The sequence below is a fragment of the Leptonotus elevatus genome, chromosome 13, assembly GCF_054856555.1.
Source record: "Leptonotus elevatus isolate MCC_2025b chromosome 13, RoL_Lele_1.0, whole genome shotgun sequence".
Classification (NCBI taxonomy): domain Eukaryota; kingdom Metazoa; phylum Chordata; class Actinopteri; order Syngnathiformes; family Syngnathidae; genus Leptonotus; species Leptonotus elevatus.
Window position 1 is genome coordinate 6,930,784 of NC_141251.1, and position 25,823 is coordinate 6,956,606.

The 25,823-nt window shown below is 41.5% G+C and overlaps 1 protein-coding gene across 8 annotated transcripts in view; it reads right to left on the reverse strand.

The window, feature by feature from the left end:
- ccdc88ab (coiled-coil and HOOK domain protein 88ab) overlaps nucleotides 1-25,823 on the reverse strand; it is a 51,179-nt gene that overhangs the window by 19,606 nt on the left and 5,750 nt on the right. For all 8 annotated transcript variants that reach the window (XR_015096841.1, XM_086092610.1, XM_086092606.1 and 5 more), the window contains exons 3-14: nucleotides 23,332-23,440; nucleotides 11,915-11,984; nucleotides 7,670-7,728; nucleotides 7,336-7,419; nucleotides 7,121-7,261; nucleotides 6,196-6,368; nucleotides 4,314-4,395; nucleotides 3,108-3,266; nucleotides 2,764-2,910; nucleotides 2,549-2,693; nucleotides 1,796-1,974; nucleotides 817-954 (exon numbers count right to left, since the gene is read on the reverse strand). Coding sequence is in view for 7 of the 8 variants with exons in the window: in XM_086092610.1 (XP_085948736.1) it covers nucleotides 817-954; nucleotides 1,796-1,974; nucleotides 2,549-2,693; nucleotides 2,764-2,910; nucleotides 3,108-3,266; nucleotides 4,314-4,395; nucleotides 6,196-6,368; nucleotides 7,121-7,261; nucleotides 7,336-7,419; nucleotides 7,670-7,728; nucleotides 11,915-11,984; nucleotides 23,332-23,440 (1,486 nt within the window). In the remaining variant the exon portion in view is untranslated. The remainder of the gene's footprint in view (nucleotides 1-816; nucleotides 955-1,795; nucleotides 1,975-2,548; nucleotides 2,694-2,763; nucleotides 2,911-3,107; nucleotides 3,267-4,313; nucleotides 4,396-6,195; nucleotides 6,369-7,120; nucleotides 7,262-7,335; nucleotides 7,420-7,669; nucleotides 7,729-11,914; nucleotides 11,985-23,331; nucleotides 23,441-25,823) is intronic.

Genomic DNA, 25,823 nt, shown 5'->3' on the forward strand with positions numbered 1-25,823 from the left:
GTAAAAAAATAAATAAAAATCCCACTTGGAAAAGACAAGGGACAACCTCAAAGAGCTCACGCCACACGAATAAAAAAACAAAAACATGACTGCTGATCAAATAAATGTAGCTTATGCAGTCTTTTAAAAGTCTCGGTGTGACTTCAAAATACATTAAAGTTGCACTAGAACGGACTGTAGCCACCATTATTAGCATTCGCACCAAACTCATTTTAATTGAAACGTTTTATTTGTTTGATTATTTTCTGATTTTACTCAGACATTTTCTTGGAAACAAGAACACAGAGGCACACTCTTTTCTATTTGTAGAATCAATCTTTACAACCTCCCAGAGAGATTGGACCACAGTAATCTTGGCATGTAGCATGAGGCGTCGTCTGCGCCGTGTTCCATCAATCAAAGACGTGAACTAATCCAAGGTGTCACATTTGGGTTGAACCGCTACAGATTCCCCGTGGACCCCTGACAGTGAATCAGAGCGTCTGCATCTAGGCCACGCAGTACATACAGAAAACTCTTCTTACAAAATGCACTGTCATCGCTCGCTTTTGGTAAATGGGAACCACACTCATTTTCCCAAGTGGCTTCTTAGAAGAAGAAAAAAAGTTCAAATGAATGTTTTGTTTGTGTGCGAGTCATGTGATGCACATTCCCAAAGGAGGAATGTCATACTGTCAACGTTTGGTACAAGGACTACCTCGTGTGATGGGAATAAATCACATGATCCATTTCTGTACAAAATGGAGGTCATTCCAGTTAAACCTAAATTTATGTCAGGTTCAAAGCATCATGTTGATGACGATTGTGATCTGGTACCTGTCTGTCGGAGTTTTCCCGCAGTGTTTCCAGCGTCTTCTCCAGCAAGGCCTTCTCCTTCATCAGGTCTGTGCTCAGAGATTCTGCGCTGCGGAGCGACTCTTTCTCGGTTGCCAGTTCACTTTCCATATGCTCCAGCTAGTTAGATCCACATTGAGGATAATAATGAATTAATATTTTGTAGATTTGATTGTTTATAAATGTTGCCTTTTATCACAAAAATAAAAAATAAACAATTAAAAACATTGCAAATTGTTAAGTAAAAATTATAACTACAAAATGTGTATTTATATAATAAATACTATTACCAATGAAACTTGTAACGCATGACAAAAAAATATATAAGATGTGTAAATATGGCTCAGTTGTAAGTAGAGTAATCTGCTGCTGAGTTTCCTATATTTTGATGCCACTATCACTGTGGTCCACATTGTGTGCATGAGTGAACCTGTTTTTATCACAAGCACGGACACACATAAAATTAGGCATATTATTTTCTCTTTTAATACTACTAGCATAATTTTTTTTAAGCACTGCTGCTAAAGACATCAATGCACCCTGATATAAAACCCTCACTTTTGTGTGGGAAGAACCACAGCATTGTAAAGGTGGCACGTAGCAGGCCCACAGGAGACGTATCTCCCTGCAAAGAGGCTCCTCTGGGCGAGGGGCGTTTAGGGTGTCACTGAGCGGGAAAAGAAAAGGCAAAGCCCGGCTGGTGGGATTTACAGCTTTGCTTTCATGCTCCTTTTCTTCCCCTCTCCAAAAATTCCTTTATACTCTTTTCTCTCTGGTACTTCTGTTGGTGCGAGAAAAGTGTCGAGGACAAGGAATTGGGGGGATGTACTTGAATCAGAGTGAGATGAGCAATTTATATTGACCAACTTGAGAATGAGCTAGAATGTTAACAAACCATTGGCTCAAGAACAGAGCCCTGATGTGCACCTCCCCAAGGAATAATAATAATAATATTGCTCACTTTTTGGTTGAGTCTCTGGTTCTCCTGGCTTATTTTGCCCAGTTTGGTAACTGAGTCCGAAGCGGTGCCTCCTCTGAGTTCCTCCACCGTCTTCAGCAACGTCTGGTTGTCCTTCTCCAATTTAAGCAGACGACTGGATGTCAGCTCGTTAACTTCTTCACCAAGGGACTTCTGAGGGGCTGAGGCAGCAACGAGCATATTAATGCAGCTTTGTCAACAAAATGTAAATTAAAGGAGATATCTTGTGCCTTTTTCACAATTTAACATAGAGACCAGGGGTGGGCACACTCTGTTTTCTAGGCCCAGAGTCCTGCAGGTTTTGGATGTTTCCCGTCTCCAACACAGCTGATATATGATCAGCTCATCAGCAAGCTCTGCATAAGCCTGATAACCATCCTGATAATTGGAATCCGCTTGTGTTGGAAGAAGGAAATCTCCAAAACCTGCAGGACCGAGTTTGCCCATCCCTGATATAGACAATTCAAAATTAATTTATAATTTCTATTAAAAGGCTCCTTCTAAGACAAAGCCCCATGGTGTACGGTTCCAGCTGTTTAAAGCTTTTAAATGCTATTTCAACAAACTAACAAATCATTATCCAGATCCGTGGCTTGTTAAATCTCTTAACAGATTTTAATAACTCAAAAGAACAGATTATCTTCCAGGAGCCATTGAATATTAATTACATGACATTAGCCAAGAGTTGAGGCAGAGCCAATGAAAGGATGCCAAGATTTTTGTGGTTCTTCTCACCCTCAGTCAGATCTGGTGTTTTGGACAGTTGCTCCAGCTCCCAGCCCAGGTGCAAGGACTCATCCATGCTCTGTTTCTGGGCCATTTCCAGTACAAGATTTTCCTCCATCAGCTCCTCCATTCGCTTGCGATCTAGATCTCGCTCCTGATGGGAAAAAAAGTATTTGATTTTAGAAGTGTTAAAGCACAACAATTTCCAAGTGTGTTTGTCTCACCATCTCCAGATCGTGAATTTTGGATTTCAGCTGCAGATTCTCCTTCTCCAGGTGATGCAGTTTGTCAGATCGGCTTCTGCTGGCATCTAGCTGTTCTTCCAGCATGGTTTTGGTCTCCAGCAGGACCTGATTGTCCTCCTTCAGCTCCTACATAATCCATCACACAACAAAACATTTAAAAAGCAACCGATGGGCTTGCAGGCCTTTATAGGGCAAATATTTATGTACTTTAATTTGTGTTAATTTGGTTTGAATACACAAACTAATGAGAAGCAAACTTAATTTGCAATACGCATTATGCTTTATCCTCATCTTGTTTTCAATGTTGATTTAAACTACCGTACCTCAACTCTGGCCTTGTAGAACTCGATGTCGTGGAGTCTCTCTTTGTAGCGGCACAGCTCGCTCTCCAGTTTGTCCACGCGGATGGCTTTCTCCCGGAGGGCGTCCAGCTCATCGCGGTAAGCCCGGGCCGAGCGAGCATCTGAGAGTAGCTGGTAGCTCTAAACAGGTTGAAAGACAAATTAGATAGATGATATGAATGTAAATTCTTCACATTTTAATTAACCAGAGAGACTGGTTATGTGCCTTTTTAGGTTCTGCGGTTTTGGTAAGCAACATTGCTCCAACTGACTATTTGAGGGAGGTATTTATTCTTCTTTAGTAGATGCATACACCACATATTAAGCTCAGCTGTTTGACTCTTAAGTTGGTGTATGAGGAATAGCTTCAACAAACCAAGTTAAGTAAAGTTACTACACTTTTTTTTCTTCTGGAGGGTAAAAAGCAGGTATTTATTTGAGGGAGGTATTTGTTTTTATCAAGTGGATGACACATCCTCCCTCATGGGCTTAGTTTACAACTCCTTAATATCCGTGCTGAGGTAATCACAAGTTACTACAATTATTTCTCACCAGGAAGTAAAAAGGGGGCTATTTTAGGAGGCATTTATTTTCTTTAAGTGAATGACGTGGCCTGCTTAATGGCACCAACTGTTAACTCTCTAATGTCCATAGATGAACAATAGCAGCCAGAAAATCACAGGCTACTTGACTTACTGTGCCCCTGAGAGTAAAAATGAGGCATCTACTTGTATTTGAGGGAGGTGTTTATTTTTTCCAAGTTCAGGTACACTATTGCGTCTCTAAACTGAGATAATGATGATAGTTATGTGTGCATCTTCTTTTTAATTTGAGAATAAAAGTGAGCATCTACAGTATGAGAGGAATTTTCTTCATTAGCCATTAAGTCTTTAATGTCCATAAGTGAACAGAGATAATATTTTTTTCTTGAGGATCAAATGGTGGTGTTTATTTGAGGGTGGCATTTATTTTTCTTAAGTGGCCAACACTGTCCAGTGTCCTCCTTTGCCTTGACCTCATTCACCTCATTTAGCTGCGACTGTCAACCGAAAGCAGCATGAGGTTGCCGCTCCAAGCTAAAGATAGCACCAATTATAGTCATTGCTAACAAACTAGAGCCAATTAAGAGCCACAGAGATAACACACACACAAGTAGTAGGGGGTGTCTTACTACGTTGTGTTACACACCTCCTGCTGAATCCTCTTGAGCTCCACCTCCATATTCTCCAGCTCCTGCCGTGTGTCCAGAAGCTGCTCGCTCTTCTCTTCCCTGGAAAAGCACCAAAGTAGTATAAATATTGTATGTACTTTACTGAAGTAATCCATTGTTTTTTCCAGAATTTATTCCCCATGGAGGAATTTAGTGTTGAACTTTTCATTCCATGTTGTTCAGAAAATTCCAAAAGATGGCAGCCATTGAAAAGTGTTAATAAAATTGTATTAGTAATGCTCCTAATGAAGTATCCCGGGAAATATGCAGTAGCGCATGTGTATATTTCCCAGTCATCCTGACCTGAACTTGACTCCCTGCTACTTCCAACAAGCGGCGTCTGCCGAGCATCAAACCTCGACACAAAACGACAGTTACAACTCCAAGATAAACAGCAACTGACATGCAAATGTGTCTGCAGCTTCACGACACATCTCAATAAGGCAATGGCATCCTTCATGGAGATCCCTTTATGCATTTCTGTTTTCATTTAAGCAGTTCTCCCCTCCTCCAACTCTTACCCCCAAATCACAAACACCTGTCAGATCCTGGCTTGCAGATTAGCTGCAGGCTCACGTTTTGCATGCAGCTGGCTGGGCTGCTAACGGTTGAACACGCCTTGCATCTGAGCTATATTTTTATTATATTTGATAACTCCTCAGTGATATACTTTATTCCTTTATTATAACTAAGGTATGGTCACCATTTAGCCCCTATCAGCTACATGCTACGGTATGTCCATCTATCATTCTTAAGTTGCTAGTTGTGCCTGTTAGCGGTTAAATGCTACCCAACTTTTTATCTTGCAGTTTGTGACAATACCATAGCAACCAACAAACAACAACCAATGAGCTTGGCTTTTATTCACAGCTCCTCTTCCAAGGCAAGTGTGGCGCCTGCAGTGATGGCGCGCCACAACAAACGAGTCCAGTTTCCCTTGAGGAGACTTGTAATCCATTTTAGCATTTAACGCAAGTGGAACAAAAACAATCTCATTAAAAGTACTACAGAGTCTTGTCCAGGCCTCATGACGCCAGACACTCTATTTAGAAAAAGAACCTAACGTACTATATATGCAGCTGCATGTGAAATACTTCCCCCCCATGAAATGAAAGTAAAACAGAAGCTCTATAATTCATTGAAAGGCCATATATACTTTATGAGAGTGGCTTTACTTATTTGGGCATCCTGGGATAGAGCGGTGGTCCCCTCTGAGCTCTGCACTATACGGTAGGCTATATGAAAATGGTAATCTTACATTATTAATGTTCATATATGCCTATTTTGCGTGAATCAGGAAGTAGCTAAATCTTAGCTAGCTTGCTGGCTGGTTTGGTTGGCCATTTGAGTCACCCATAGTATAAATGGCAGTCAAGACACAAGTTCAAGTTAGAAATCACTGAATTAAAATCGCCATAATTAGACCACCATGTGTTTTATGCATTTATTCTGTTTATTACTAATCTGCAGTTAATTCTAGCTAACCATTAATTAGATAAATAGTTACCCACTTGAGTCACTATGGCAGGAATGGTAGTCCACCACAAAACCAAAATGCCATCATCTATTTGGCATGAATCAGGAAGTAGCAAAATATTAGCTAATTAGTTGTAGGAATTGTAGCTGGCAGTCCATCACAGAATCAAAATTCCACCATCCATTGAACATGTAGCCTACAGGAAGTCAATTGAAATCTAAATGAAGCAGGAAATGTAGCGAATTATTACCCAACTAGTAATTAGTCAGTTCACAGTGGCCATGAGAGTCATTATTGAAGAATAGTACAGCTTGTGTCGCATGAAAGAAGTAGTAGCAAAGTAGTAGCTAATTAGCCAATACAGAAACAAAATGGCCACTCACAGTTCCTGGCGCAGACGTCTGATCTTGGCTTTGGCATCAGCCAGCTCCACAGAGAGGTGCTGTCGGCTTTCTGTCCTCCTCATGCTAGGGGAGCCGTTGGGCGACTGGGCCGGACCGGCTCCCAGCGGGGACAGCTGAATACAGTCCCTCTCTTGGGTCAGCTCCACAATGGTCTGGACCACAGTAGAGAAAAGTCAGAGTTGGCACAAATTAATCTAACAAATCTTGGTTAACTGTTCTACACTGATATGACAATTATATTAATTAGAAAAAAGGAGACTGCTACAGCAAAATGGCGGCCCCCACACAAAAAACAATCCATTTTGATCCCCAGGCTGTGACAGGAAATGGACTTTTAATTGAGAACTTCTGGATCGCACACTGATAATCTGGAGGCTATTACACACACACACACACACACACACAGAGCTTTTGTATCAGTCGTAGGCATCTGCACCCTATGGCTGGAAACACAACTGATGCATGAATAGTAAGAAAAACACACACACAGACACTAATCGTTCATCCATGAGACAGTTAACAGTTTGCAGCCTTTTCCTTCCTGAGGCCACTTGCTTGTGGTAAACTTTCCACACAACTCAATATGGCGCCATCCATTCAGCATGAACCAGGTAGTAGCACAATCTTTGCATCTCCTAGCTGTGTCTATTAGCATATAAATACTACCCTATGTCCTTATTCAAGTCAATAATTGTGCATGTTAGCAGCTAAAGTCGCTCCTTTTGTCTGTCATCAGCTAAATGCTAGACATCAAGCAATGAATACGTTTGTGAGTTTGAAATGGGTGCACACTGGAGCCAGTATTCCAGTTATTGTACAGTTTGAAACTAAAACACCAAATCATCCTCCACTCTAAATTACTTTGTAAGAAGGAAGCAACACAACCGTATATCTCCTTCCTTACCTCTAACTGTGTGTCCCTGTCATCCACCACGTGTTTGAGATGAAAGGCCAGGTTCCTGGACAGGCTTGCCAGGTCCTCGGCAGGCAGCTCCCCACTTTCCAGCCACTGCAGGTCCACCACATTCTCTTGGTTGTGCGTCACCTTGAAATCACACACTAACGTCAGTGAGAAGATGGCAAGAAGGCCGTGGGGGACTGACTGTGAGGGACGCTTACTTCTTGAATGTGAGATGCAATGGCAGCTTTGGTGTCGAAATCCAGAGTCTGGATGCGTTCGATGTAATCTTCCTTTTTCTCGCACTGGAGACAGAAGAAATGGTTTTATTTGGATAACTATAAAACATTTTTTAAGCCCAAAAATATAATTCTTAAAACAAAAACAATGCTGATAAACATTCAATATACCGGTAAATTATTCATGAAAAATATTTTTAAAAGATATTTTTTAATTAGGGAAAAAACCCTGCAAATATAAAATTGTATTTCCTTTATTATATGGAATTACACAAAATTCATTCATTCATTGAAGTTAAGAAGAAGGTGATCTTACCTGAACAGCACAGCCCAGAAGTAGCAGCAGCAGTTTCTTCATCTCTTCCAGACCTCGCTCTAAAGAACATAAACAGAAGGAAATGTTCTTTAAGAAACCATTTTCAGGAGCAGAAATATTTCTCTGGGTCAATTTGACCCAGGGCGCGATTGCTCAATGATCTAAATGGGGGGTAGATGGGGGTGGGGGGGTTGATCTCATTATATAATAAAATACTTGGTTTTAAAATTTGTTTAAATTTTTTCAGTTCACTCTGGAGGGCTGGTACACCCATCAAATTACGATTTACGACTACTTCCTTTTTGACATCTTCCACAGTGAGAAGACAGAATGAACTTTCAAACATCTGTCAGCGAGCTAAACAGGCCTCAACTCATCTGCTGTATTTCAACCAGGTGTTGAGTCTGTATGTGTGTGTATGTCACAGTGAGTAAGCTTAAGATATTGTGTCTACCCAGCTGTTGTGACAGTGATTTATGTGCATGTGCAACATCGACAGTCAGACGCAAAGAAGGTCATTAACCTCTGACTTTACCCTTTTGAACGAGAGAGAAAACAAAAGAGGCAATGCATTGCTCACTTTGTAAAGCCTCACCTAGTCCAATTAAAAGCATTATAAAAGGTGAAAAATTCATTAAATAATACACTCGTTCGGACCACTTCATTTGGTACATTACCCCAAGACACGCTCTGTCTACAATGGACCTCTACCAAGGCTAAACAGGAAGGGGGGGGTTCTGTGGTTTTACAAACTATAATCACAGGGTTTTTCCATGCCACGACAACTAAACAAGGTGTTCTCCATTATGTGCGCACACATCATGGCAGACAACAAGGCACTCTAAAACGGCTATGCCAACAGACTATCCAAGGGGTGTAGGCATGACTAGCCCTGGATAATCCCTGATGGAAAAGCTAGACTCCAAAGTGGATGGTGCCATTTTAGCCGGGACCCTCCATAAAAACAAAACGGGAAGAAACAAATCTCTGCATTCACTCTACAGGGTTTTCAAACAGCATAAAAAAATAAATTAAAAAAAAGTACAGTTCACATATTGAATACCATTCGGTTGTGTCGGTAATCGGGTATATCTAATCCAACGTCCCAGAAGTGTTAAGTAAGAAATTAAGTGTGCAGGGGGACTTTTGGAGGGCCCAGATGAGTTGATGGCTGACAAAAAAAGTCAATTCTCTCTGCTGCACAGCTTAGCGGGAACTTCTATTAACGCTGTCGCTTCGAGACGGTTAGCGGATTTAGCTCGGCAGCAAGGTAGGACGAAGATAAGCAGCCTGCTAGGCCAAATAATGGATAGAGAGACAGAGAGAGAGGTGAAAGAGAGAGCAAGAAGACGCAGGAGGGGGAGATGAAATGCAGCTAGACAAAGCAAGCAACAAACAGGGATGCACGGATAGACAGAAGGCTGAAAATAGACTGAAAGCACATCCATTCTCGATTTATCCATCATCCCTCCTTCCTTCCTTCCTTCCTTCCTTCCTTCTGAATCATCTCTTGCTTCTTTACGCCGCTTCCTCTCCTCTCCCGGCTCGATCTTCAAGGACACTGACTCACCGTGTCTGTCTTTCAAGCGTAGCTATGATGACAGCTCGTGAGCCACCGCTATAAACGCCTCGCCTGCCGGGATGAATACAGTCACTCAGGACTGCATGACTTGCATGTTTGGGGTTGCTTTGCTGGAAATCATTCAATGAGCCTCAGTGCAGCAAAGGACTGGCTAATATTGTACATGGATGGTTTGGGAGTAAAGTATTTCCTTTTGATTTTATGTTCAATGTTTTGGCTGTTCAGTGTTCATTTAAACAAGAATCAAGAATTGCAGTGCAATTGACAACTACAACTCATCATTCAAGCATCCCAAAACAGCCTGTTTTGAGGGGATGATCCTGAACTCAATCAGATATATTCTCAGAAATAGGCAGCTAACTAGTGAATATTTACTCCATTGTTTAATGTCACTCTGGAGACTCAACTATTTGTATAGACAAAGTCCATTTTTAATTATATATCAATTTTCAGTAATGCAAAATGCAGAGTTCAGGCAGGCTTTGGATTTAAGCTTGTGCCAGCTGTCAGTGATCAACAGTTGTCTTGGCAAAGGGTACATTTGTCATTCACAATATTCTTTTCATGTTTAATGTTTTTTTTTTTAACACAAACATTACAGTGTTTCGCAACTCCACAGTGGTCGCTTTTTAACAGAAATTACTTTTGGGGGTCCGTACAAATAATACAAAAACAACGTTGACAGTCAGCAAAAACATGAGACAGATGACTTTTACGACCACACAAAAGAGGCACTGTGCATGCCTGTTGACATTTGCATGCAAGCACGCCCATCAAAACGACACACACAACCTGAGCAGGCTTCGTCGGGACCCTTCGGGTGGCACAGTAAGTTCCCACTGTTGGGAAGGCACACCTCCCCCCCCGAAGAAACATTGGCCCCCTACCATCACCAACGAGAGCATAATAAAAGCCAGATGTTCAATGACTTTCAGTTGGCAGCCGGCAGCTCTGACTGTGTGCTCCTAGTGGCTTGTTAACTGACTGAAGAAGGGAAAAAAATGCAGAATTTGGCTTAAATCTTCCTGCTTTAGTCTGCTTGCTCCAAGAAAACTCTATTTTAAAATCAGTCTTTCAGATAAAAATTTTACTCAGTAATGGCATGTGACACAAAAACAATGGCTAGAACATCACCGCAAAATGTAGCAGTCATGTCATGAGACGCCATAAATGTGAGATAGTACTACGGGAAGCTATAAAATCCGCTGCATTAGCCACAAGTGACGCTAAGAAAAAAGAAAAAAAGTAAAGAAAAAGACATTTGGTGACAACCTCATTTCTTGCGTTTAGTTTAATGTTTTTATTTCAATCAGCAGTTTAAGAGAAAGAACCTAAAAACAGATGTGCATCGTACATTCAACTACTGTATTTCCAATGTTCAAGATAGCAGCTCTCATTATTCTAACAATAAACAAAAAAAACAGTCATACTTCGGCGCAGATGCCCGTGGCAGCCTCTTATTGTTCATTTATTTACCCTTGGCGGCTGCGTTTAAATTAAAGCCGCGGAGGCAGAAAGGCGATGAAAGAGCTGACGTGATAGCAAAAGCGGCAGTAAAAGCAAGATAAAGGCGGCAGAGTGAGGAATCAGAGTTTGCACAGCTTAAAGACGACATAATAGGGAAATTTTAGTTTATAATTGCTTTTTATAGAAACGCCCATCAAGTGTGAAATTAAAGTAAAGTAAAATCTTTTATCTACCCATTTCTGATAATACGCGAGCTCTTCTGAATTGTGAATTTTTTCCTGGCCATGACTTGGTAGCTAGGATGGGTGAAGATCCACCATTTTCAATAGATTATTAAAGACACAAAAGGAAAACACAAACACTAAGAGAAAATGCCATGGTAGATCACCACTATTAATCACAGATTAGCATCAGATTCGGTTACGTGGCACATACTCTGATGAAGTGCTGTCTCCATCAGTGAAAATATCAATGTCATCTTCACGAGGTCTCACTTATCTTTCCTAGCTCAGCAGTACACAAAACTGGTGCAATTGCAAGGTGATTAAAAACTTGAGTACATCACTAGCTAACACATCAATTGCTTTTGCTCCTAATTGAGACTTTGAGGACACCCTGCTTTAAGGATCTAAAACCAAGACTGGAAACAAAGGAGGATCCCTGATCCTTCCGCCAACCATCTTATACTGAGCATAGTCCACCGCTGCTGCTCGTTATCATCCCTCCTCAAGGTCACACCTCAATATCAAGTAGCAGATTTGGGCCGCCGCGGAGGTCAAACCGATCACTATCGCGTCAGCGTGAAATTTAAACACTTTAAGACCGCGGAGCTTTAAGACGTATCCAATGTCAAATCCAGGTTCAGTGGGTCAAAGCTACAAAAATGTTTTATTTTCTGCAGTCCAGTCTCCTTTGTCATCATATATGAAGCACCAGAGTACGCATCTTAATTACTGATGCACAGGAGGTGGTGGCTGAAAAATAGACATCTCGAAGTCAAAAGGAAAACTCATTTGAAACATCAAAGCTGCGGAAAAATGAAAGCCGGTTTATTGGTGCATTGTAGTTATGCGATGAGAGAGAAGCCGCATAAGAATTGCTCGTGACCGCCGAGTGAACTCGGAGTCTCTAGAATTCTACCCCCTCCCCCAGTGGGTTGATCTGAGATGAAGTCGTGTTATATGTAGAGGGCTTACCGGTGAGGGGGTTCCGGCCCAGGATCAGCACATTGGGTAGGGGCATCATCACCAGCTGCTGGAGTGTCTCCTGTCATGGAGAAAAATCCAGGGTCAGAGGTAGTTTTCGTACACATGCTAAGAAGCTTGGATTCTTGAGACGAGAGAAACCTTAATGGAAGTTAATAAAAAATACACGGGCTGACTTCATGTACCTGCTTTTACTATTGAAAAGATTTATAATTTAGGATTGCTGGCCCGATCGTTCTCTGATCAGGGGATAATCATGCCTTTGATGACTTTAATCAGAACTTCAAAAGCATGGAAAAAATGCTTTACTTAAGGCAATAGGTATACAGTCTGTCAGTGCAATATCATCACCAATGCAAGCCATTGTGAGTGTAAAGCCTGAGGCATGTGGAGCTCATATTATATGTAGGTGATAGACAGCAGAATTAACAGCATCGATCCCCTGCAGTGTTAAAACTGTGTGCGTAGTGGTGAAATTCATACGGGCTAAATTGCTGGTGTGGGTTTTCTGCCACAGGCACCCCCCCCCCACCCATCATTCACATGTCAATCAAGCAAACTCAAAGGAAACGCGCAAACACAATTACTACTCTGTCCAGTTGGCCGCCACATTCTTCCAAACTATACACATGTGGGTCAGAACCTTCCTCTTGTCCATACAAGTCATCTGAAGGGGGGTTAATCCCAGGTCAGGATAATTCAGACAGGAAATGGGTGGGAACACACGACAAGGAGTGGAGGGCTACTTCCTGCCAGATCGACACAGAACCGCAAACATGGGAGGACAACCGTAAAAACAAAGATGCAACTTTCTGTAGTTTTTCCAGGTACATGGGCATCTAATTTGAATATTTCATGTCAGAAAAGCAGTTTGCGCTCTACCTCCTGTTGTAACCATCTGCTATATACATATTGCATTACCTTGCTGGGGGGCAGGAGCACACATCTGTGAGGTACTACTGTGAAGTAAAAGTATTACTAAGACTATGATGACTCAGAAACAAAAAACAACAACCTCCTTGTTCAAATTATGTAAAACTATAGTGTCAGGAGTACGTTGGTGTTGCTAATAAAGACAACGTAAACAACTGTTCAAAAGGTTTTCATACAATCGACTACTTACCATGAAAGAATTATTGTCTTCAAAAAAAACACCTGAATGTCATGAAATTGACCTCGTTTCCCGATGACACAGTCTTTAGTCACCTTATAAGTAGGTTTTGTTTGGCCCACCTATGCAGTACGTGTCACTGTTCCTTCCTGCTATTGAAATGCATTGGCAACATTTTGCAAACACACACAGACAAACACACACTTCACTCTGTTGGTGTCTAAAACACTTCCTGGCTTTGGGATTTGACATGGGGACAGAAATAAAACAAAAATAACAAAAAAAAGAGTTGATTGCATAAGAGAAGTGGAACTCTGTGCCCCACTTACATTCAAGCGACAGATGGATGACGACAATCTGGCATGAGAATGGAGCGGCACTGCACTCTTTTTTAGCATCTTGGCAACCTTTGAATTGTTGTATGGTCAGAATTGAACTCCATGACCACAGAGTAGAAAAAACAGATGGGGGGGGGGGGTGTTTGGGGTGGGTTAATATATAAAATCAATGTACAGTACGGTCATATGAGCCGTATTTGCGTTGGTGATGAAGTGACCTCGGTGAGTGAAATAACAATCCATGCTTTTACCGTCTTTAAAGGGTTGGTATGTGCTTTGCCGTTTTAGCCTCAACAAGTAGCTCAGCAACTGTACTTGGCATTGGCCCCGCAGTAGAGGGGGCAAGGTGGAGAGAAAAATACGATTTGGATATTAAGGATTATTAAGTATGGGTTGACACAGAAATCAAAACTGATAAGGATTAAGTTTGACCAATTAGTTTACAGTTTTAAAATTCAAACACACAAGTGAATGGAGTGAGGTTCACGTGACTGGTGCAACAGAGCTGTCCAATTTTAACAAAACAGGCTTACAAAAATGTATCTTATTCATTACTGTCTAAACATCCAGACTTTCAATCTTGAGGCAACAATACCGGATGACACATGAAGACAGTTTTTGAACTGTTTTCAGACACTTTATATTGCTATCTTAATATAAATAATTTCCAAATATTTTAATAATATAATATTTTAATGGTGCATTTCTTTAAATAACCATCACCAGTGTGGCTGCCTTTCATACACCACCTGCACTAATGTCGTCTCTATATAGTTGTGCTACAGAGAAAACGCTGAGTCAGAGCTGAGAGGAGAAAGCTGCAACCGGACTTTTTTGGGTTTGCCAACCACCACCTGTCCCATGCCTGTAGCTCCAGCGCAGACAGTCCCACCTGTTCACTTCAATGGCAGCATGTGTTTGCCGCGCAAGTGGTGCATTTTAGCTTGTTGGATCCTGCACGCCACCCAAATTGAGCTGAAGACACAGATAGTATAGCCAACCTTTTGTGTGATCTTTTTGATCAGATGATTTCTGCTAAATGTCAGGATGTCACAAGACTTTATGTCACAGCATTGAGATGGACTGAATTCTCAACACATTCCATTAATATTAGCCATAGAATTGATTACAAAGTTTAAATAGTAATTTTTTTTACTACTATAAATGATGCAAGAGTGCCACAGCCACAATTTAATGAGCTTTTTGGACATCTAATGCATGGATGAATGTGGCTTTGTCATAAGAAATTTATATTTGATACAGAGCAGTGATTTTATATATTAGATGAATACGAGATGTTTCAGAATCCTTTGCCATAGAGCGTCTTCTTTAAAGACATTCATGGTTCTGGATGCCATTTTTCTTCTAAAGGCTTTGGGCAACAAATTCTGCCGAGCAACAAGAAAATATACATAAAATATTTGAAAGCATCCAAGTATCCCAGACAGAAGTGTTATGCTAAGCTTTTTGATCGGTGCCATTTAAATTCATAGTTTTATTTTACACCACATCCAATGTGCGCACTGAAGTTTTTTTCTATTAAGCAGCCTTCATAAGTGGTAGGTGCACAAAGTGCATTTTCTTTTTCAAGTGGATAGATCTAAGTACTTAAGGAACACAACAAACGTCCGATGGGGTTGATTTGTATTGATGAAATGTCTAATACATCTCCTGATGCAGCACTTTCACAACTCGTCCGGTGCATTTGCAACGTGAAGGCAGGCAGGGAGGAATAAAACGCTTTGAGGATTAGCAGCGGGCTAATACGACAGCTAAAACACAGCTGCCTAATATTCCTCTCAGATTATCCGGGGTGCGGGTTTAGCGGCTCTCATGCATAAAACATGGGACACTGCGGGAGGAAGAAAGAACGGGAGAAGCAAGGGTGTCATGGCGATGCGCTGCTGCTAATACCAAAAAGGCAAGCACGTGTGCACACGCCTTCCTTACGCCGCAATGTCAGTCTTCCTTCGCATGGGATGTGTTCGGAATCATTCACTCATTCCATACTCTTGACTCTTCAACTATATTGTTCACTCGTCAAATTAAATACTTCGGGATCTGTGGTTAATTAGATGTCAATGCTGTACCAAATCAATGTCAGCTGGTGTTATGTCCATGGCAAACTCCTGAAAATTCTATCTGTTCCCCCTCCCAAAAAAATTGACTACTTTTCAGGATACAGTGCGGTATACATTAAGGGCACTACTGTATATACGGGAGAACCTACAGTATACTTGCTGCACCACAAAGTGTAAATTCACTATATAGGGCACTACCTGTATATAGTGGCTATAAAGCGATGGTGTCTATTAAACACATGGGAGGGAGCTGCAAAGACAAATAGAGGGGCAAGAAGGAAGAGGAGGGGGAAGATGAAGTCTTGATTCCATCACCCACTCAAAGCACGACCCCCTCCTCTTCACCCTCTTCCACATTTCCTCCCCCTCCATGCAGACTATATATTTCCGTGTTATTGATTTCACTAAGAATCACAGCCCGTCCACTGTGGCTCATCTTCCATCCCACAGAGACGTTTAGACACATTGATGGGGAGGCGTGTTGGGTCAAGGGGGACATATCACAACACACTAGCGCTGACTTGACTCCCATGATTTACGGTTGGCGTAATAGCGAATAATAAATAACACGGCGAGTCAATCACACATATTGTTAGGCGTCATCTTGTCCGACAACCTTTTGAGGGGCGAAGCTATTTATGTGTGAGGATGCAGGGATGCTCTTTTGTCTCTATAGACAAAAATGCATAAAATCAGTAGAACAGGGATTCTCCTTCTATGGTGCATTTGGAGTTCGACTGGTTCAATTACTGGAATCATTTGATGTGAACATCTAATTCTGGTAGGCTGATTGATTCACATTTGAAAAACATTTTCCACGTTTTTTAAATTGAAGCTGTAAGCATAAATAAACCAATTTTTGATGGCAAATCCTCAAAATAATTCAAAAACTTTGTGCATCTGGTCGAGAGAGCTGCTCGCCATAAGACGGGGCAATCATTATGTTGACAAATGGATCTCGTTAATCTGGTGTCTTGATTATACACACCAAACTGGATCAAGATATGTGTGGATGCCTGTGCTATTAAATGTGTCAGCGGACAGATTCTCCACTGTTCATGTCTCACAGGGAGCCCTGTCTGTTTTACACATACCGACCCCCCCCCCCCCCCCCCCACACACACACACACACACCTTTCCGCTAATGGCGTATAGCTTTAACAGGAGGGCTAATTGTGCTGCTTCTCGTGTGTGCCTGAACCCTTAAAAGCATGAATCACACCCATTCTGCAGCCCCACGGAGCTCCGTTGCCATAGAAACGGGGGTTGAGAAGACGGGGAGTATAAGCTCTGCGTGCTCTAATACATACGGTTACAGTGCAATACAATACATGTGCAAACACACACGCGCATCTCTTTGGGGTACTTCTCTCTGCAAACTCCATCATCACCACCAACAAAGGGAAGAAAGGAACTTCCTCCTTTTGTACACGCAAACACACACTTCCACGGAGAACCTACTTGACACCTGATCTAACAAACATTACACAAAAAGGCAGTGTTGCTGTTGGACGCACAACAAAGAACCATGATGGGGAAGGAACATATGAGAAAATGTCTTTTTTTTTTGCTTGTATACAAAGAGTTGGGTCTGTGGAGTGCCTGTTCACCCAGCAAATGTGAAATTAATCAACCAAGTACATTTTTAACAAGCTGCCCGTTTTCTCAATATTAGGTATAATTATGACATCACAATTTGACTTCTCGACCCAATAAATAGACTGGGGGAAGATCTGCCATTTTTAAGCATCGACAACAAAATACACTACCATGTCAAAAACAAAATCTAAGCAGATATGCACTGGGTTAGTGTTGGCTTCTGATAAGAGGCACATATAGTCACGCGGCGGGTGGGTCATTGATGTGTGTGTACGTGTATTATAGTGGGTGAAGCGCTGCCTCCACGAATGAAAATGCTTTTACTGTCTCAACAGGTGCGCCACATTAATAAAGTTCTCCATGTTTACATATGACTCCTCGTTATGTTTAAGTGCACTAATGAAGAAAGTCAACAGGTGTGGTGGGTGTGTCCACGGAAAAGAGCAGCAGGCGCGGGGGTCCTGAGTGGTCCAGATGGAGCAGAGTTGATGTTCTGCTTGAGGAGGAAGTGAAAACGAGCCGTTAGCAGCACGTTTCTTTTGTTCTCTGGCGATATCTATCAGCCAAAGAGCTTTTTATTACGTCCTCCCTCCGCACCCCTCAAGGCTGAACAAGCTGCTGCTCAAAAAGGTGGAGGGGGCAGGTGGACTGGGGGAATCCTGATACCGTCCGTCCGCCCACTCACCCTCTCCTCATCATCAACCCCTCTGGGCCCTCCTTTTTCACACTAAAGTTGCTTCTGCATTCTCCGTTACCTACTCCATCCAATAGTAATTATGTAGTTCTAGTCGTATCAAGATACATTTGGTTATCAGCACAAAGCAGAACAAAAACACATGCACAAAAGCGCCATCCCTACAATAAGCCAACGCAGAATTGAAGTCATAAATACAGTCAATATTTGTAATGTAATATTACAAATCAGGGGTGTCAGGCGATTACAATTTTTAATCGTAATCAGTCGCATGACTTAAATAGCCAACTCACGATTAACCACAAATTTTATATCTGTTCTAAGTGTACAATAAAATATTTTTTTCTAAAATGTCATACGCTTGTTAACATAAAAGTGGAAAAAAATATTAAACTAAAATCCTTTAGTCATTGATTCAGGAATTTCATAATAATTCATAAAATTGACTTAAAATTAAAAAGATGTACTGTACTGTAGAACTCATTTTTCTGCCACTAGATGGCATAATTGCATTTGTAAGAGGGTGACAGCTCAGTGCATTTTTCTTTTCATATTAAGAGCTATCTAATCTTTAACATGAAGTAACTTGTGAAATTCTGTCTAGTCTTAAAATTGTATAATACAACTTCACCCACACATATATGCATTTTTATTAAATTTGTTACTGCTAAATGTTGACTTGGACGCGTCTGCTGCGTTGCGACTGGAATTCCCCCAGTACAGGTAAAAAAAAATCACTTGTAGGTAATAAATCTGAAAACCAATGACAAACTACATAACTGAGCGGGACTTCTTGTGTCACATGACTACATATTCTTAGTGCATTGCGCATCATTTGCAACCTTGATATCCGTGCCATCGTAAACCGAAGACCCCTGTAGTCGTGTTGACAAACAGTTCTACGGCTATCTCAATTTCATTCGTCCCATGGAACAAATCCTATTGTTTCCCCAAATGCCGAGCGAGCGTCTGAGGCGCCGCGCAGCTTGCCGCATCATCAATGGCGACATTGGTGAGGAGCATGTGAGCGTGCGTGACAACGCGCACATTTGCCCCACGGCAGGCGAGCACATGCCCTAATAAACCGATTTACTCGTGAGGCGCCGAAAGAAGAGAGTCAGCGTGGGGGAATTCCAAGCTTGATTGGAATATGTATGCACGTTGTGACCGAGTTCATATAAAAATAACTCCTGGTGACTAAAAGCAGCGATAACAAGGCTGTAATTTAGTCACAACCATTCATGCAGTGCAGCGCTACTGTACGGTGCGTGAGGGAGCGTTTTCTCTTTTTTTCTCTCTCCCCCAAACGTGAACAGAGCATCTTTGTGAGGTCAGTAAGCTATGGCAGACCTTGTTATTGCGTGCGTCAGCTAGCACTTAAGTCGCTTGACACACCTGCAGGGAAAAATATTTGGGAGGGAAATTAGCAGGATGAATGTTGTGTTTCAGAGAGAAGCAACAGTATAGGGATGATAACTGCATTGCTACATAGTAGCGGGTAGGTTGGAGTCATGTTGCATATTAGTTTGGTGAATGCATCATGAACCTGGAACTTGTAGTTCCTCATACTGTTTCAAGTTCCCCTCACAGGAAAAATGCTTCACAGAAACCGCAGCTCGCCGTCAGTCAGCCTTTCTTCCGGGAGTCATTCATCTTCTAGCATGATGGAAATTTCAAATCAAAACTGTGACACAGTTTTGATTTGAAAACAGTAGTCATCCAATCATAATAGGTCTAGTTTCTGCACCAAAGTTCCCAAACCTTTCAAAAGCGTCATTCCCGATAAGGAGCTTAAAACCAAATCAAAGTAATCACAAAACAATAAAATAGAAGAGCCAGCTGTTTTAATATTACAGATCTAAACAAACAACAAACAGCAAGCTGGAATGTGGCTACATGTGTCACAGGACGAAATAAGAGGAAGGGATTCATGAGAGAAGCCACAAAAAGAATCCAGTTCAGCTCGCTAGAGCTGCATAATCGCACGCCCCCGGAGAAAGCCAAAACCGAGGCCGCTAAATTAAAATGTGGCCCAGTGTATATTTGGCCCAGACACTGAAAAGAGATGAAACCTTTGCTCTGTAGCTCAAACACGACTATGTAAGGTTGTAGGGAGGCGGAAATTGCGCTTTCTTGGTAATATGATCACATCTGGTTGAAAATGATCTGTTCACTATACTCTTAAATCAAAGCGTGGAGAAGTCCGTCTAGACATTGAAACCCTCCTACGCAATGTGCTCAAACAGAACCTAAAAACTTTGAACCCACATATCCACGAATGCCGTTTTTCTCAATGTGGGAAAGTACAAAAATCCCGCTGAACTGAAAGCATTAGTTTGAACAATAGATGGAGCTCTTTAAATGACTTTGGTAGGGGAGACATGTTTATGTGAGAGGAGAATGAGGGCAGCAAGAAAACACAGTTGCAACCAAGTAGAGACTGTGGCGTGTAGTACTGAAGCTAACATTAGCCTACCCGTTTACCGTATTTTTCGCACTATAAGGCGCACATTCAACGAATGGCCTATTAAAAAATAATAATAATAATAAAAATCCATATATAAGGCGCACCACATTATAAGGCACATAAAATAGAAGCTACTGTAGTGGCTGGAGTTGCGTTAAGCATCCACTCGATGGAGCTGCGCTAAAAGGAATGTCAACAAAACAGTCAGATGAGTCAGTCAATATGTATTACCGGTAATACAATACAAACTAGTGTTCTGACAACTCTGTTCACTCCCAAAACAAGTTACTGGTAGTGCAGTCACAATATGGTTTTGTATTAACAATAACTCAATAACTCAACATTGATCAAACGTTAATATCCATATTTACAATGTCTCCCAGCCTTGTTCAGGTGTGGGACTACCGTTCTAACCGCTGTTACTTCGGCGACACCCCCTGACTATGGTACTACTTAACCAATATTGATCCACATATAAGGTGCATCGGATTATAAGGCGTACTGTCGGTTTTTGAGAAAATGAAAGGCTTTATAGTGCGGAAAATACGGTACTTCTGTTAATTCTAGTAGTCTATCCTTAAAACTGACTAACCGGCTTTACCAATGACTAGCTGCTAGCTTTTACAGGACTGGATCGAATGACCAGATACTTGACGGAAACATATTAAGAACTAAAACCAAGTGGGTATCGTGCAGTGTAAAAAAAAAAAAAAAAAAAGGGGCCAAACAGATCTTTTCGAGGTGAATGCAAGTAAAAAAACAGACACATTTAAAATCCCAAATACTGAGTTTTTTGGAGGTATTGTTCCTGCATCCCTGGAAACTGAACAGGGCATAAAAATGCAGAAGGTATGATAGTTTTTTATGGGAGCGAAGGGGTAGAGCAGAAGCATGCAGGAAATGGGGGAGGGTCAGGACAAAGAGGGTCTTGGGAACATCTACAAGTGTCTGCCTTGGTTAATGAATTAGGTTTTCTCCCGACACCAGCGGCAATAGCCTAATTCAATAAAGCTTTTACGCGAATAAGCACACGTTTTGCTCATGTGTGCATTACTGGACATTTTCTTTACCAACGAGGGCCCTTGCCATCAAAAATCAACACGTAAATTGAAAAACAAGATCAAGAAGTAGAGAAGGCGGTCGAGCATACAAAGTCAGCAGCTATGAGAGAGCTCAGAATGCTGAGCAGTACAGTAAATTGCAAACCTGTTAAGCCCATTAGTTTGGACAACAGAAGGGATCCGTCCGTCTGCAGCCATGCGGCTCAGGAAATGGGAAAAACCGGGAAGGGACCGAAAACACCACAGGAAAGCAGAACTTGGCTTTTCATCCAGAGACACTGACAAACTATGTGGGAAGGTTGTGAATGGAGCCTGTGTTGTGTCCTTCTGAATCGTATCGAATGGCCATAACATGTACAAAACATGTACCATTACTACACTCCAATAATCTAAGCAAGTAAAAGTTGAGTTGGGAAAAGTGTGCCTTGCAGTATTTTGCATTTCCATTTCCAAAAACAGTAAAATGCGCCAAAATAACCAAACCGTGCAATTGAACAGTGGCGCAACTGGTTTTGTGTTACCAACCACGAGCCCTGGTTCATTAAGTGTTCCACACTATAATCTCTTTGGGATCAACCGAAGCATACCAATGAAAAACTAAAATTAAACACATTGGTGGCTAAAGCATCATCAGCCGTTTACACGTGGACACTGCAATCTCCCGCTTGGACAAATTCTGTCTGAAAGGGACGGTTACTCCAGCTCTACTGTTGCACCAAATTGACATGAAGACTGCAGTACGAAAGCGGCTATTTAGTCCCTGAAGCGCTGTTTTGGGCGGGGCAGCATTTTAACCCGTCGGTGGTCCCTGTGAAGCTGAGCTTGCAGACACAAGTAAGTGGTCGCATGGTTAAAAGCCAGCGACCCGCGAGATGAGCAGAGAGGATTAAAGCTCGCAGAGCAGACAGACGAGGCTCAATGTTTGCTTGCATTGTCTTTCATCAAGCAACAAGCACTCAATGAGATTAACCAATCAGAGGTGTTAAAAGAAACAATCTTTAGCCTAACTTGAGCTCCTCACTGGTAAAGGAAAAAAGTGATCAATAGCTTTTATATTCACCGCTAGACAAACAGACTAATAATGGCTTTAACTCAGATCTGAACCTTTAGTAGAGGCTGACCCATCCAGTGACTCATTTTCTTGGGGAGCTACTCTGGGTTTACTGCTTAATTAAACAGATCTGGTAGTGATTAACAAGAGGTTTGGGACTCGAGAGGAAGTAACTTGTATGTTGCGGGAAATGCTGGCTTATTTTTTATTTTTTTTAAACAATTGTAAGATCAACAAATTTGGCTGAAACTGATTTTATTTTACAGTATGGACAAAAGTACTTTTGAGTGACACCTCTCCAACCTTCAAGTTTGGTGCGGGTCAAATTGACCCATTTTGAAGTTTATAAATAGAAATAATGATGGATAAAATATATATGTGACTGATAGCTAGCTACATTATATAGAATCAAGTATTTTCGGGAGATGCACATCAAACCACTGATAATTTGTGGGTCCATTTAACTCATTTTAATTTAAATGGCTAAAAAAAAAAAAGCTAGAAAAAAAAAGGAGAAAAACCGAAGTTGGAGAAAACATGTCAGTGTATGTTTCTGATAGATGCAATTTATTAAGTTATATTTTGGAGAGTACACTTAAACACTCCTGTTGTATTGCAGGTCAATATTAACCTGTTTCAAAAATTGCATTTAAATGCATAGGCCAGGGTTCCCCAATTCCGGTCCTCGAGGGCCGAGTCCTGCAGCTCTATAAAGTATTTTCATTTAACATAACAGGAAGCATTTTTTACCTACATGCTCTTCTTTATACAAAGCATGCATTTTGCTAGATGAGTAAGTGACCTTTCCGCATCCCCGCCGCGCCCCCTAAGGATATGGGTCACGGTCTCGAGTGTGGGAAAGCTGTAACTGCATGGCCATGGCCATTTAAAACATTAAAATAAAGCTTCAAACAATGCTTGAAAAAAAAATGCCGTGGTTTTGGCCTTTTATACTGTATGATGACAGCATGTTGGTGCCTGAAAACACAAATGTTGATTTTTCTACCTGATAGTAGGCTTTGATCAGCCTGATGAGAATGGAAAGGTTCTGGATGCGCAGCGTGGGGTCGTTGTTCACCTTCTTGTTGGTCCTCTGCACCGTGGCTTTGGGATATCTGGTGGAAAAAGAGATCAAATGATGTCATTCTACCACTGTCCTCATTAACATCCAAGTTAGATTTTGTACAGAGCAGGGCTGCAACTATCAAATAGTTTTAGAATAAAGTATTCCACCAAGTATCCTATTGAGTAATTGGATACAAATGTATGTTGCATTATTAAACAAAACAACGTGCATACAAGGTGCAGATATTATTATTACACCTCTCCAACCCTCCTGTTAGGTTGTGGGTCAAATTGACCTGTTTTGAAGCTTAAAGTGTATATGGCTTTAAAAGGTGGTGCCTGGCCTGGTGAGTGACGTGAGCGTCAGCGAGAGAGAGTGTAAAGTTGGCTGGCTGTTAAGTGGCTAACCCATTAGCCAGTCTGTGTATTGAGTGACTCAGCATGAGTTGTGGCCACCGGTGGCTCGTGCATGAATGCGCTTTTTATGCGTTTGTTTTCTTACAGTTTGTTCACGAAAGCGATTGAAAGTGCACTGGCAGCTGTGTCTATCTTTTACCACAGATGACATCATCACAAATAATTGTTGACAGTCACGCAGAATAACCTTGGGCAATGAGTTGCATAGAGCTCGGTGGAGAAATCCCAATTAGATGAAAACAACCAGTGTAATAATGCAAAATGGTGTCTATTAGCTTTTAAGTACTTCCTCGTGTCCATATATATATATATATATATATATATATATAAAATGTGGCTAGATTTGTTTTGGATTTGATTTAAAATGTGTGTCCCTTGAAGTAGCATGCAAGTAGATCGACGTTATCGCAGATGTCTCGAGAACATTGCGCACTTGCACGCAGCATCCACGTTCCTTGCAAAGCGCCATCCAAAGCAGCCATTTGCATATCTGCGGGAATTAGCTTGCGAACATTGGACTCCACTTATGATCAAAGATCTTCCTAAAACACAACCATTGTTGTTTATTTTTATCATCACTGACAATAGACTGTTGATATGTAATCATTTCCCTTTTGTTCTAAAAGCAGCCTATGCTATGTTGTGTACCGCACATGGCGCAAAGCATAGATGCCGGCAAGCACGCACACGGGACGCATGACGACACGCATGCAGTAGCCACCACGTGTACGCATGCATGCATATATTCACAGGCAGCCGTCTCCACCCCCACACACTTGCAGCAAGTTGACCCTCATATATATAGGTCACCAATGTAGACTGAAACACATTTTCATGAACAAGAGGGTCGTCTCTAATAGAGACGGATCTACAAGTGAATTAGGTTACATCACTGGAAATTAAATTGTCGTTATTATAAAGCTGTAGGGATGTATAATGGATTGTTGGTGTCTGTTATTTAGATAGCAATAATTTTTTCAGATGTCACCAACTTATTTTTGGTCATCTTTCTATTATCAAAGGCAAATATGCTGTACTCTCGGTACTAAGGCGCTAACACAATTTCAATTCTAAATAAAAACAGACCTTGTTCTCTCAATTTGGCGGCGGCTGAGGATGCGTTAATGAGTCTTTTGAACTGCGCCCCAGCCCCACCCCCCCAAGCCCAACGCTATTAATGCTAATCAGAGACACAGGGCTCTTTTTAATGGGTTGAATTAGCAGTCACATGACCTGCCTCACACCACACACACACAAGCACGTGGGACCTTTAAGGAGTAAATAGTAGGGGGTCTATTTAACCCTTTAATTAAAAAGTGGAGGCTGTAATCCTGTCAGAGCGAGGAGGGCGACGGGCTGTGAGTGTGCGTGTGAGAAGAACAAAAAACAACAGCAAAGGAATGATGGCCCCATGTACATTCCATGACACTTATATAAGGCTCATGTGAAAAGTCAAAGAGTCACCAGCGTAAAACTACATTTTTAAGTATCCCAAAATGTCCCATTAAATCCCGAAGAAAAAATTCACAAATGTGGCATGAAGCAGTTCCATTGATTTTTTTTTTTTTACTTTAAAATAGCTATTTGAGGGTTAATAATATCGGGGGGGGGGGGGGTGTTCAAGGCCCTAGCTTTTGCCCCTTGTTGTCATGGAAACCAAATTCACACTCTGCATTGGCCCTGCAGTAGAAAGGTGTAAAGTTTGCTGTTATTCTTTATCCTTTATATAGTTTGACAGAATGTAAATCTAAATACCTTTTAATAAGACAGCTTGGAATTGTTTCAAATTACGAATTAAAAAAAACAAAAACATGCAGGATAGGTTTCTTAGTGAGGACATAGCAGCTCAGGTTGATAAAATGCTATCCAAGTGCTGATGCTGCACGCTTCAGACTGAACCCCCTGGGGAACACCAGGCGACAAAATAAGGATTTAGTTCTTTAGTAGGCGGGTGGAAAAAATCCCGGATATTAACCCCCTTGCTGTTCTTGCTGATACAGTAAACTTAAGGCTTTG